Source organism: Amphiprion ocellaris, chromosome 13 (assembly GCF_022539595.1).
Source record: "Amphiprion ocellaris isolate individual 3 ecotype Okinawa chromosome 13, ASM2253959v1, whole genome shotgun sequence".
Classification (NCBI taxonomy): Eukaryota; Metazoa; Chordata; class Actinopteri; family Pomacentridae; genus Amphiprion; species Amphiprion ocellaris.
The window spans coordinates 33,965,823-33,978,465 of record NC_072778.1 but is presented as its reverse complement, the minus strand read 5'-3'; the positions used below and the strand labels follow the sequence as shown (position 1 = coordinate 33,978,465).

At 39.1% G+C, this 12,643-nt stretch overlaps 2 protein-coding genes across 3 annotated transcripts; one reads left to right on the top strand and one right to left on the bottom strand.

The window, feature by feature from the left end:
• Positions 1-58: 58 nt before the first annotated feature.
• On the bottom strand, positions 59-7,378 carry thg1l (tRNA-histidine guanylyltransferase 1-like). 2 transcript variants are annotated; one of them, XM_023298182.3, is made up of 8 exons: positions 7,236-7,378; positions 6,425-6,511; positions 5,852-6,055; positions 5,549-5,725; positions 5,274-5,443; positions 5,022-5,110; positions 2,500-2,607; positions 59-435 (listed from the first exon to the last, which is right to left on the bottom strand). In XM_023298182.3, exons 3-8 carry the CDS (start codon positions 6,043-6,045, stop codon positions 274-276), a joined length of 900 nt encoding a protein of 299 aa, XP_023153950.1. In that variant the 5' UTR covers positions 6,046-6,055; positions 6,425-6,511; positions 7,236-7,378; the 3' UTR covers positions 59-273. The 2 variants fall into 2 exon arrangements, with proteins under 2 accessions (XP_023153950.1, XP_023153949.1); XM_023298181.3 differs by lacking the exons at positions 6,425-6,511; positions 7,236-7,378 and adding an exon at positions 6,236-6,418.
• On the top strand, positions 6,963-10,730 carry lsm11 (LSM11, U7 small nuclear RNA associated). The gene is made up of 4 exons (XM_055016726.1): positions 6,963-7,637; positions 8,487-8,626; positions 8,776-8,859; positions 10,197-10,730. The coding sequence occupies exons 1-4, from the start codon at positions 7,178-7,180 to the stop codon at positions 10,521-10,523; spliced, it is 1,011 nt and encodes a 336-aa protein (XP_054872701.1). The 5' UTR covers positions 6,963-7,177; the 3' UTR covers positions 10,524-10,730.
• Positions 10,731-12,643: the final 1,913 nt, after the last annotated feature.

Here is a 12,643-nt window from a genome sequence, read left to right as displayed (position 1 = left end):
ACTACAAAACTAATCACGTCCTCCTTCCCTTTAAACATGACAGGCATCATCATGCATATAAAGCAAAAAACCGAAGTTTAATAAACAAAAGTAAGAACATGTTCCAACTGTGAGAGATTCATCATGCAAAGTCAGTCATGAAAGAAATTTCAGAAAACCCTCTTTGAAGGATACTAAGCGTCATGGGTAACCTGTTGTTTGACACGAAGTCTATATCAAGCTGCTGCTAAAATGAGCCACTTTCTGGTCCGATGAGTTCAGAGTTGTTCTCTGCTAGCAGTTGTCGTCCTCCAGGATGTCTGGATGTTCCTCCCAGAACTGGTCTGCGATAATGTCACAGTGGTAGGCCTCCACCCGCCTCCTGCTACGAGTAACCGCCACGTCCTTCTCCTCTTTGCTTGGTAGCTTTGTGCGTTTAGTGACAGTCTCATCTCGCTGGACAAAAGAAATTGTAAACATGATTAATATCATTTAACTTAATTTAAAGAAACAGTACAACATTTTGGGCTCAGAATGACTGGCTGCTGAGTTTATACACCAGATAAAGTCAGAACCAGATAACTATTAACTAACCATGTCCTGGTGGTAACTTCATCTTTATTCTCCAGATATAAATGAATAAACAAACTGGTATCTTGTGATGCCACAAAAATGTCAGAATCTTGTGCAAAAGCTGCTAATTATAAGGAGAAAGTTTCCTTACAATGAGAAACTGAAAGAAATTTTACTTTTCATGTGCTAACAGAACTTTGCTGCTGATTTTGGATTTTCTTGTAAAACTAAAACCCGATACATTGCCATGTCATGTGTGATCTCACGGTACAAGTAGCACTGTTGCAAAATTCTGCATATTTCACAACAGCAAAGCAGTCAGGCAGCAGTTGCCTTCCTTTGTCATCATGGCATGAAGATCTTTTAATAAAAGCTTAAAGGTTGCATGAAATACATATTCTTATATAGTATAGAGTTTGTAATCTTTAATTTTACATTAATAGCATTTCATAATACAGTACAAGCAAGGATCTGTTAAGAAGTCAACCTGTTTGTGCACTCAGACAATGTTCTAATACCAGACCAGAAAGTTGTTTTTCAGCTGCTACATACCAGTTCTCACATGCTCAAGTGTCTTTGTTTGCAGTGAGTTTTTAAAGTCTTGACAATGATATACCTCTAAGTAAAAAGAAAAACTAAAAATTCCATTTGAATATCACAATAGCTACTTGGCTCAAACATGCAGAACCTTAAAAGGAACAACATTCGAGTTTTGCTGTCAGTCAAAACTGCAACCTAAGAATGCGTGATCGTATCACCATCTTTGCTATCAGCTGATGAAGGCTTGGAAATGAACACTGACAGATGAAAAGCATTTGTCAGGATAAAAGCTTGCAGTTTTTTGGAGAATGTGATTTAAAATTATGGCAAGTTTTGAATAGAAAATTAAGTTATTTTTTAAATGTGCACATTTAGAAAGGATTGTATTTTATGTCTGCACCTGCCAGTAGAACATCATGATAAGAGGAGGCATAATATTATGATAATTCCACTACAGGACAGACCTGATGCTCTCTGCAGTTTGATGGAAATAATATGTGTGTTTACTGTATTACTAATCAGCCAAAAGGAGTTGTAAAATATCGGCATATCAGGCATCGTTAAGAATACTGGTTTAGAGCCATTTACAAACCATACAGGGCAAAACAGAGACAGAGAAACATTTTCCACCCAACAGCAGCTCCAGCTGAGAAGAGCATGTATCTCAGGTCCTGTCCACACATACACTGGTATTATTGCTTTGTATTTGTGTCTTTCGTCCACATGCAGATCCTGTTTTAGGTCACAGAGAACGGAGCTTCTGGAAAGCTCCTTCCACGATAAAGATGTTTAGAAACTCTGTTTGCAGTGTTGACATGTTGTCAGAGAGAAACTTGGTTTCTGGCTTGTGACGTCAAAGTGTTCGCCGTTATCTATCGTTATGTTTATATAAGGTGATTTTGTGGAATGGTGGATGTGGCTAAAATAATACCAGTGCTAAGATTGCTTCTTGTATGTTTACACAAAAATGTACAGTTACAGTTCCACTATATTGACAAAACAGAGGCATCAGAATGAGTCTGATCATATGATGCCATCTTCCTTGATGCGCTTCTATTTGTAGCCCAACAAAACTGCTAACCGATTTTTTCAGGATTCTAAGCGGCCAATATGACTTTAGGGTTGTACTGCCACCTGTTGGTGTGGCACGCTCTTAATTTATGTTGTTGCGTTTTCAAGTGGACAAGTTTTTTTTGTGTGTTTTAAGACTAAAGGAACAAAAATGTTTATAAAAGAACACATGTACATGTGGAGAAGGCCAAATTTTCCAGGAAAACATTCTAAAGTCTTATAAGTTCTGACATTGGAAATAAAGTGAAAGAAATCACAGACTGAAGTAGAATTAAGTTGAAGTAAATTAGTTCCTCTGCAATAATTGTTCAGACTTAACCTTAACTTAAAGCTTACCTTTTCCCAAATCAGGGCGGTGCCTTTCCTGTGAAGGGCAGATTCATTGTTGTAGTTGATGTCAAACTCTGAGAACAGGATCTCATTTTTATCTGCAGCTAATGTTCCCTATAAACAGAGAGGCACAGTTGGACACATGCATGTAAATATTACCAAAATGAAGTGTGTACAAAAATGAGCTCATACTCGATTACTCATTCAGTGTAAATTCATCATCCATTCCGCCAACAAAACCATTATAAAGACAACACTAACTCTTGCTTCTATTACTGTCACGATGTTTCATTTACTTCAGAATTAGAATTACAAGTAAATTGATGTTGATGTTGTGATCTATTCCTTGTAAACCTGTTTCTCATTGTTCGCTTTTTTTTAAACATGATATAGGAAATAGGAACTGCAAGAGTTGAGCTGTGAATGACTCATGTTGCCCAAACATCGAGCCAGAACGAACATTTCCACCACTCCTCGGCTGTTTCCCTCACAGCCCACTGGAGGATGAAGTGACTTCCAGAGAACAGCTGCGTCATCCACGGTAGCTGCCACAAATAGCGACAGGCCTGATGTTCTATAGAGTATTTTAATATGAAGCAATAAAAAATTCATACAGAGGCAGCTGAAAACTAATGCACAGGGTTTTGTTTCAATAAATAAACCCCAATGTTTATTCTGATAAAATACTGATAAGTGAGGTGATGGGGGGTAATACCCTGGGCAGGGACTCTGGTTGAAATCTTGGCCCATCATTCACATGCTCTGTACTCAAGCAGTTCCAGTACCTTTACAATGTCTCTGAATAAGGGGACAAAAATGCCTAAAAACTAAACATTAATAAATGAAACACATAATAATAATAATCCATTGGCAGCAGATTAACAAGCACTTCAAATGTACAAAAGTAGTCGGGCTGAAAGTCATTATTTTGAGGCATTACAAAGAAATCAGAGCAAAAGCCCTCCAACACTCTACTCATTGTGCCGATTTTGTAGCTCTTTATACTGGAGTGGAAAACCCTGTCAAAAGCTGGATTTTCTAAAGCTTGGGAGCGGAACAGGAGGAGGTGCAGGAGTCTAGTTTCCTCTCCGACCACTTAAATGACAATATTCTGAAAGGTTAATGTTCTGAAAGTTGAGATGAGCCGTAATAAAAGCAATCAAAGTGCAACAGTATATGTCTTTTGCATATATGATATACAACGTTTGAATAATATAATAAAGAGCAATAAAGAAGGCAGAGTGGCAGAGTTTCATCTGAAAGGGCAGAGCTCACACACCAGCATCGTGTTCAGAGGTCTGACCAAGAATCAAACAAGACAATACCAGTTATTGTAGCATTTATCTTTCAAACATAACAACCTCAGACTGCTCAGAAAGATAACAGGTGGAGGAATGCAAATGATGCAGTGCAGTCGAAAGCAGACGATGATAAGATTCTGGTATTAGTATGATAAACTCACCACAAAGAAATTTTGCAAAAACAGATACCAAAAAAATAGTGCTACTGCCAGCTTTAAGAAGTGGTAAATCGCTTGCAAATGTAGGTTTTCTGTGGTACAGACGAAGAAGAATCTGGGTTGCCAACGAAATCACAAACAGTATTCATTTCTGACAGTTTGGTCAATATTTGTGTAATACTTCTATCACTGAAACAGGAAAAGCTCTTTTAAGGTGCATTTTTACATTGAATTTTTAGCACAAAGTTACTTTTCTAACATTGAATACAATCTTTTCTTTTAAATGTCAATTTTGATCCTCAAATTTTCCCCTGCGGTTGTTGTAAAGCTCAAAGATACTAAACATTTATTTGCCTTAACACCCTCTGTGATTAATTTCCTTGAAATGAGGGAAAATGGCTGATTAATGAACCAACTCATTCGTTTAGAAGTAACTGATACAAAAATTCAACTAAAAGACAATGTCAGTTTGCCTTTGATGTTGCTTACAAGTAAAAGCCAACAGAGAAAAGGCTGTGCAACTTTGTGGCAACACTGATACATCCAATGAGATATGACAATCTGCTACCCTTGATGTGGACATTTGCACCAAAGATCAAGCCAACTGCACACATCTGTTGTGCTTTAATTCAACAGTTAATTAGAGATAATGTGTGGTAAATGTCTTGAGACTGGAAGAGGTGGGAACTTTTATTATTGTGTTTTTGCTGTGGCCTAACAACTTCATATGGATTTACTGGAGATGCTTATAGGATGGATTTGTTAATTAGTAAGTGTAAGCCTTTAGTTTTAGAATGTAGGGCGATCATGAGTAGTCCCATTTTACACCCTGAATGCTGTGTGGATGATCTTTTGTGTATCAGTTTCTAACTGTTAATGTTATGTCTTTAATCTATTTTATGCTTTACACTCTTTAAATATGCAGGTTTTCTTGTTATGAGCTGTTTAATGTCTATCAACAATTCATTATCTTTCTTATTTATACAAATTTTAAAAGGCATAACAGCAAAAGCAGTAGGGTTTCTACTTCCAATTAAAATAATGTCCAGTATATTTGTTTCACTCTCACCTTTAAGCGATCCTCTGCCTGTGTTGTAGTGAGCCCTCCTTTTAGCACTAATGTCCAAAACACTGTGTTGTACAAATTATTTATGTGACCTGAAAGAAACAAAAAGCCGACATAAAGACTTAAATCTTTCACTCTAGCACAACACGGTTTCTGCAGAAATCAGCCAGTCAAATTTAATGCTTTTTAATGCCCTGCAGAAGCCCTGGAAAAATACACTGATTTATAAATCAAATGGAGCAAATGGGTACTTACAGTCCGCTTGCCTCCAACTGAGGTAATCTCTAAGGTTACGGTTGCTAGGATACAGGACCACACGGCCATCAAAGCCTGGGGGGTATAGTAGGGGCTGTTCTTCGAAAAACTCCTTCCAGTAAAACACATATGAGGAGGAGAACTGGGAGGCTACGTGGGTCATGAGCTTACTGTCAGGAAAGCAAAAGAAGAAACAAAGTCAGACAAAGACATAAATGCTGCAGGAAGTTTGTGTGAGAACGAAATTGTCCTACAGTGAGACAACAACTCAGTACCTGGCTCTTCTTTTGAACCAAGTGGAGGTCCTCTTGAAAACAAAACTGAACTCATCGCTTTGACCATACGCGATTACAATATCTTCAAGTTCTTCCATGACAGAGCGTGCACTCCTGGCCATCAGTCCCAACGCCCTGTTATCATTGGGTTTTGTAAACTTGTGCTGCTCTGCGAACCTGAAAAATAAATAAAAGCAAGAAGAAACTCAAAACAACACCACAATTTCAAATAATGTCTCAAGACTACTGATCTGCAAAACCACTCATGTCTTTGCAGAAATGTAGGACGAAGAGAGAGCTCACTTGTGGAAGTTGCGACCATCCAGTCTCACGACAATGTAGCAGTTACGTAGACAGGTGTCATCTGTTTCAAAGTTGCGAACATACTCAAACTTGCTCTTGGCCATGTTGCTGGAACTAACAAAGAGACGGGCCAAGGGTGTCAGAACACAAGACCCAACACGTCCACCAAATCTGCAGGCCGTTCCAATCAGCATTAAGATGCTCCTGAAGAGAAAGAGGAACGAGCACAAACATGAAATGTAAACAAACTGCCAAAATAGGACCAAAGCTACTTTATATTGACATCAAGGCAGAATTAAAAGGAAATTCAAATCATGACTGGGGTTATTATGGAATTACTACTGTTAAAATGTCCATTAGCCACTGTTAATAACAGTTACTTACACAAAGATGTCATGTATGGCGTTAGTTCTCTACAACAAACAGTAAGTTAGCTCTATGTTTACTCCCCGCGTTAGTGTCGAGCTTTTTTAATTACACAAACACTGGTATTTAATGTAGCATGGCATTAAAGCTATGTTATTACTTGATAGCTACATTCATCCACAAACTGTTCTCGTTTCTTACACTCACGTTGGTTTGTGTACAGTCCGTCAATGAATTCTGTCGTAGTGGCACCTCAAGCAGCCTCAACAAAAGTTCCGGAGAAGAAGCGGGGAACTAATAATTAAAAATAAATACATTATTGTTAACCGTTGCTTCTTAGACCTTATAAAAAAATCCATAACATAATACATTATCTCCGTGCTTCTTAATTTGATAATCTATTAAGGCGAGCTGAATTTCACATAAGCTGTTAAACGTCGTTTGTGTTTAGGCGCCATCTTGTGGTACAAAGACAACTAGCAACCAAAGATCGTTTATGCCGGGGAGGTTATGGGATTTGTAGTCCAACTTAAGACCAGGCTCTTTTTCGTAGAGTTTGTCATAGATTAGTGGAGCATTATTATTGCACAATTATATGAAAAATTGCACAGCAAGACAGAAATTCGTTTTTCTATACTGAAATACCAAACTTGAATGTCATATTATAGTCGAGGGTGTTTGATTTCTGCTGAATTAGGTGCGGGGTGAAAACTCAACTGACGACGTTTCCCATAATCCCTCGCTTCACTGTCCACTCTGCGGCTGTTTCAAACATGGAGGAGCGGGCCTCAACTGAACTCATGACATGTGATGCATAGAGTTTTATTGGCCTTTAATATTTAAAAAAGTGGTTTGAACTTAATAATCTAGGTTCGTAGTGGCAACCGTTCAGTTTTATATTCGATAGTTGGCGGTAATGTACCATAAAGCTAACTGCTACAAAACACCAGAAGAAGAAAAATGGAGGAGAGGGAAAGAAAAAGTGTAAAATCTGACAGCAAGGAGACAGAAACAGCACCTTGTTCGAGCTCTGCATCGGCACCGGAGCAACCAAAGACAGACGGTAAAACTGGGGACGACGACGCGCTTAAAACAGACATCTGCTCTGATAAATTCGACCCTCTCCTGGCCTTGTATTCTCCGACTGCGCCCCCTCTTCCCTTTCCAAACATCAAGTGCTTCAACAATGTGGCCGAGTACGAGAGCTTTCTCAAAGGCGGTCGAGGTAGAGCAAAGCCGGAGAATGTGGAGAAAAAGCGGCGGAAGGCGATGAAAGGAGTGGCGGACCCGGAGCGCATCGAGAGGCTGAAGAATCTCATGGTGAAGAAACCAGAGTCAGAAGAAGGGGAGAGCAGCAGCGGCACGACGCAGAGGAGGAGGAAGCAGAGACCCCAGAAAAATGTTCTGACAAGGATGCCCTGTAGGTCCAACACCCACCGCTACTGTTGCACTAGACGGTTGCATGATCGTAGTTTTGTTGGTGGTTCACTAGAGGGATCATTAAGAGGGTTGGAGACCTGTTACCACATGGGAACTGCTGCATCACTGTGAAGAATATTTAAACGACTTTAACTAGACGTTTGTCACCTTTGCTTCATGACCAAAACAGACCAAACACGAATTACTTTCATGGCTCAGAAGTTTTCTAGCCAGCTACTGAGGCACCACAGACCTCCACAGTTACTTCAGTACAGATATTGAAGTCTGTGGAGCTCTCCTGGTGGTCCCAGATCTCTCAGATGGTTTGAGATCTAGTGATAGTTAAAGCCGTACCACATGATTTGCTTAATTTTTTTAGTGATCTAAGCAACAGACCCTTTTGCCCCAGATGGAAACATTTATGCAGATTCTCAGTCATCCAGGTCCTGATAATCCTAAGATGTCTGGAGTCATCATGATGTCTTGAAGACGTTTCGCATCTTATTCAATAGACTTCCTTAGTTCAAACTGATTGGTGGGAAGTTCCAGATGTTTATTAGTTGAGAATAATTACTGGGGACTCCCTTCTTTCCAGGACTTGAGAAATCTCTTAAATGAGACATAAAACAACTTGAAGAAACAAACAAATCCAAGCACTTTCATTCTTCTTGTTTTTCATATTCTAAATTTTATTTGTCCACACATGCTCTGCGTTCTTTCTGAAATGATTTATCTAAAATCTAGCAGTAACTTCGTAATTTGTCTTCTTTAAAGGCAGTTTTGTCTTTGTGTTGCAGTGTTGTTATGTTTATATGATTTGTTGCTCAATCTGCTTGTCATGTGTCTTCAGTATGTAAAGGCAGTCCTTTGGGGGAGCTGTACCGATGTGTTGAGGAAAGGATCAGAGTGAAAGTTCACATTCGGACCTTTAAAGGCCTGAGGGGAGTTTGCTCAGGCTTTGTTGTGGCCTTTGACAAGTTCTGGAATATGGTGAGCGACCTCACTTGTGTTTTTTTATTGTATTTTCTACAAGACATCTGCCATATGCTGAATCTGAAGTGTGCTTTGTTGAATAGTCATGAATTTAATCTCTTTGTTGTGGTCTTTCACCATTCGTTGTACATGTGTCTCCTTACCAGGCAATGGTGGATGTAGATGAGACATACAGAGAGCCTCTATTTGGGGAGGCATTCTACCATGAGAAAGCCCTCACCATTTCACGGGTATGTAAAAGTCTGAGTTTTATTCCTGATCAAAATGTATTTCCGACTGATTTTTAGTTGAAAGCTATAATCCTTTAGATTTCAAATCTGGGTGATTTGACATCGCCAAAGAAATCCACATAGTTTATCAAAGAGGGCTGTTCAAGACAATAGCAGCCTTGATTGGTTTAAACCATGCACACAACAAAGCCAGGTGTAAAGACAACAGCAACTCATAGTAAGCAGTTGCTTACTTTTCTGAGGGTTTGGAGTTGTGTAGTCTGTCTCTAGTGCCTCTTCATCAGCTCACTGTGGCTGCTCTTTCTATTACTCACTGCAACTTTTAAAACTGATCGGCTGTCAGAAAAGCCAAGCTGATTTTGTAGATGTATTTTTGATGAAGATTCACTGTCAGTGCTTTTCGATCCCTTTTTTTCTGCATCACAATAAAAATCACCCTGTGTTATGCAGATGAAATTCTATTAATGCAAGCCAGCAGCTGTTAGAAATGCAACAGTAATTTAATACAACTCTGATAATGCATCAGAAGAGTCAGTATTGTTGGGTTGCCTTTATGAACCCTTTTTACAAAGGGAGGTATTTAATACTTGGTGATGATGACAGGCCCTGACAATAAAATGGCTATCACGAAGAGAGTTAATTACAGAATGTACATTTGTTGAATGACAGTCGATGAAAAATGCTGATCATAAATAGTATTGAAATTGGGTTTTATCATAAGTATTCTAACATTATACCACAGACTTTATATTAAAGATGGATAAAGCCACTGTAAAGGAACCAACTGGCTCGTTGTTCTTGAAGCATTGAGTTTTGAATTTGGCTGTTGCTATCTTCATTTTTTGAAACCAAAGGGAATGTGCAAGGGCAGAAAATAAAACACACACGCTGATGGCAGCAACTTGTCAATGACAAGGCGACCACGCTGTGAAACAGCCTGCTTTATCGTCTGTTTTACTGTAAATGGGACCACAATTTACAAAATGAACTTCATACTGTATTCAACACGACTTGAAACTAACGATTGAGATCATAAATTCTTCAGGCAAATGTTTACTGAGGTAACAAATCAAGTGAGAAATAGTCTAATTTCCTCCTAAGCTTCTATGCAATTACCATAGATATCTATCAGCAGTCAGAGGTGTCATCCTCTGCTGGATGTTTAGAAATATTTAGAAAGGTTTAAAGCACTTCTGTACTGGCTTCACTTTTTCAACCTGGTGGCTACATCCACCTTTTATACACAGTTTCTGCTTTATGCTCTTAAGTTACTAACTAACTAACTAACTTACTAACCCTTACCCACAGATATTAATGTCACTGCAATCTTTGTACAGTTGTTTGAGAAGCTGAATCTCCAGGAAGGCTCAGGAGGCGATGAGCCAGTGAAGAAGCAGGAAGCCAAAGAAAAATCCAGCAAACATCAGCCGGCAGATGCCAAAACTACCCCGAAAAGCTGCTCGGCTCAGCCCACCAGTGTGAAAGGGGACAGCAGGACAGCAGAGTCTAAGCTGCCACAGGAAGTTAAAACCACACAAGGGAAACAGAAAGTCTCAATGAAGGCCCAGGGTCCTCAGACGTATGGCAAGGTCCATACACGCCACATCAACCAGCTCTTCATCCGTGGTGAGAATGTTGTCCTGGTTAACCCACAGCCACTCTGATGTTTTTCCTGTTTGATTATTTACTCTGGAAAAAAGGGAAGTTTTCTACAACACGTGAAGTACTGCGAGAGACTGCTGCGATTTAACTGGATTCAAATGAATCAAACATGGACAACTGTTAAATCATATTGATATGGAGAATTTTATCTGTCCACCGGAGAAATTTACATGCTATAGAGAAATAAAAGCTTCTTGGTGCTAATTCTACTAATGTGTTGTTTTCTTTTCTCTTGTCGGTCATCCAGTAAAGCCTGTGTTCTGATTATTCCCCAGCAGGTGGCAGCATAAACACATTCGAGCCATCTGTGAGCCTATTGTCATCTCAAAGAGCTTGTCCCTTTATGTTGCATTTCCCCGTTAGTTTGAACAGGAATGACAGCGCAGTCTCAGCGGACTTCATAAATGCATTATGAATAATTGAGTTTGTGAAGCTAGAGATTGCAGATGGCACTCAAAAGCTGTCATTTGTCTTGACGTCTCAGATTGCTTTTACTCTTTAATGGGCACATTACCCATAAAAGCACAATTTACTGCATCTCATGGAAGTTGTAAAGATGTTTTTTTCTTTTTCTTTTTAAATGACAGAGGTTAGTTTTGGATGACGAGCAGCACAGAATGATTGTCGCTGCAGTGTCTCCAGGTCTGCATCAGTTTTGTTTTCTTCTTTTAGTTTCTCTTAATTTGACTGCAGAGATTAATTGACCCTGTTTGCATAGATTTTATGTTCTAAGTGGGGCATATTCTATCAGTAGCTGAGCGTTTGTTCATCTACTGCAGGGCTATTCAATTAAAAATTCACTGGGGCCGGATTTTCAGACTAAGAACATGAGCTGGGCCGGACGTTTTTAGCAGACACTGAGCAAAGTTAACCATTTACAATAAACACAAACAGATAAGATAACAAAGACACTGGATGTTTATTAACGTATTGCCACATCCAACAGGACATAAACACAATAGAAGAGCAGTACTTAAACTAAACCTGTGCTGAAATACTGCTTCTTTAAATTTTACATTTCAAACACACAACTTCAACACATTTTGATAGGTAAATATAAGCACATGTTAAGGTGCATATGAACATAAAAACTAAGTGCAGATTAGAAACACCATCTTTTGTTTTGGTTACATCTGAAAGTGCATTAAAAAGTAACTTGCTTAACAGTAACTTTTCAGAACTTGAGACATTTTTCTTCTTTTGAAATAACAAAAAACAGAGTTTGTCCCTGTCCATATTTGGTCTCATCTGAGACAGTCACAGCTTCAGTGCATATAATCAAAAAAAATAAACAGTAGGCACAGTGATAGTTACTATCCCTTTGGAACGAAATAAAGCTGACATCAAAGTGCATAATAAAGTGCAACTAAGTGAAATAACTGTCAAAACTAAATGTATTTCTTAAATATTAAACTTATAATAAGTGAACAGAAAATAGTCACATAAATACATAAAACTACCTTTAGTGTCTGCTACAGCACGCTGCTTTGTTGCACTTACCATGTCTCGAAGACATCTGTGGCGAGAATGTTTGACGTGTCAGACCTGTTTGATAGCAGATGTCACACTCGTCTTAACTTGATCGTCCGTTAAAACTTCATCCACGAAGGCCAACATGCAGTCCTTCAGTTTCTGAGTCTGTGAACGGCCTCTTTTTCGTGGCCCTTTCCTGAGCTGTGCAGGTCCGCTTCATTGTAGTACAGCTCCGGTTGTAAGATGCAGTCAAACTTTGAATTATAGCCGCTCTCTCACGACATCCCTCGGGAAAGTTTGTCCGAAACGCGGCATGTTTTTCAATGTGGTGTCTTCGGACATTATAATCTTTCAGCGCTGCAAAGCACTCGTTGCAGAGTAAACGCATTGGTTTGGCGTTCGGACTTGGTGGTAAATAAATAAATACTTGTCAGTCCACGCAGGATTAAACTGACGGTTTTCCTCGCCGATTTGTCGTTTCAGGATAGAAAAAGACATGCTGCTATTTTCGCCTGTATAGAACTGCTAATGTTAACTTTTCAAACGCGTCTCCTCAACGCAAGGCATTGTGGGTTAGTTGCTAGGTTACGGCAAGTGTTGCATTCAATGTTGGCAATAATGTTGGAATTTTTGCAAGAACTTGTCAGTG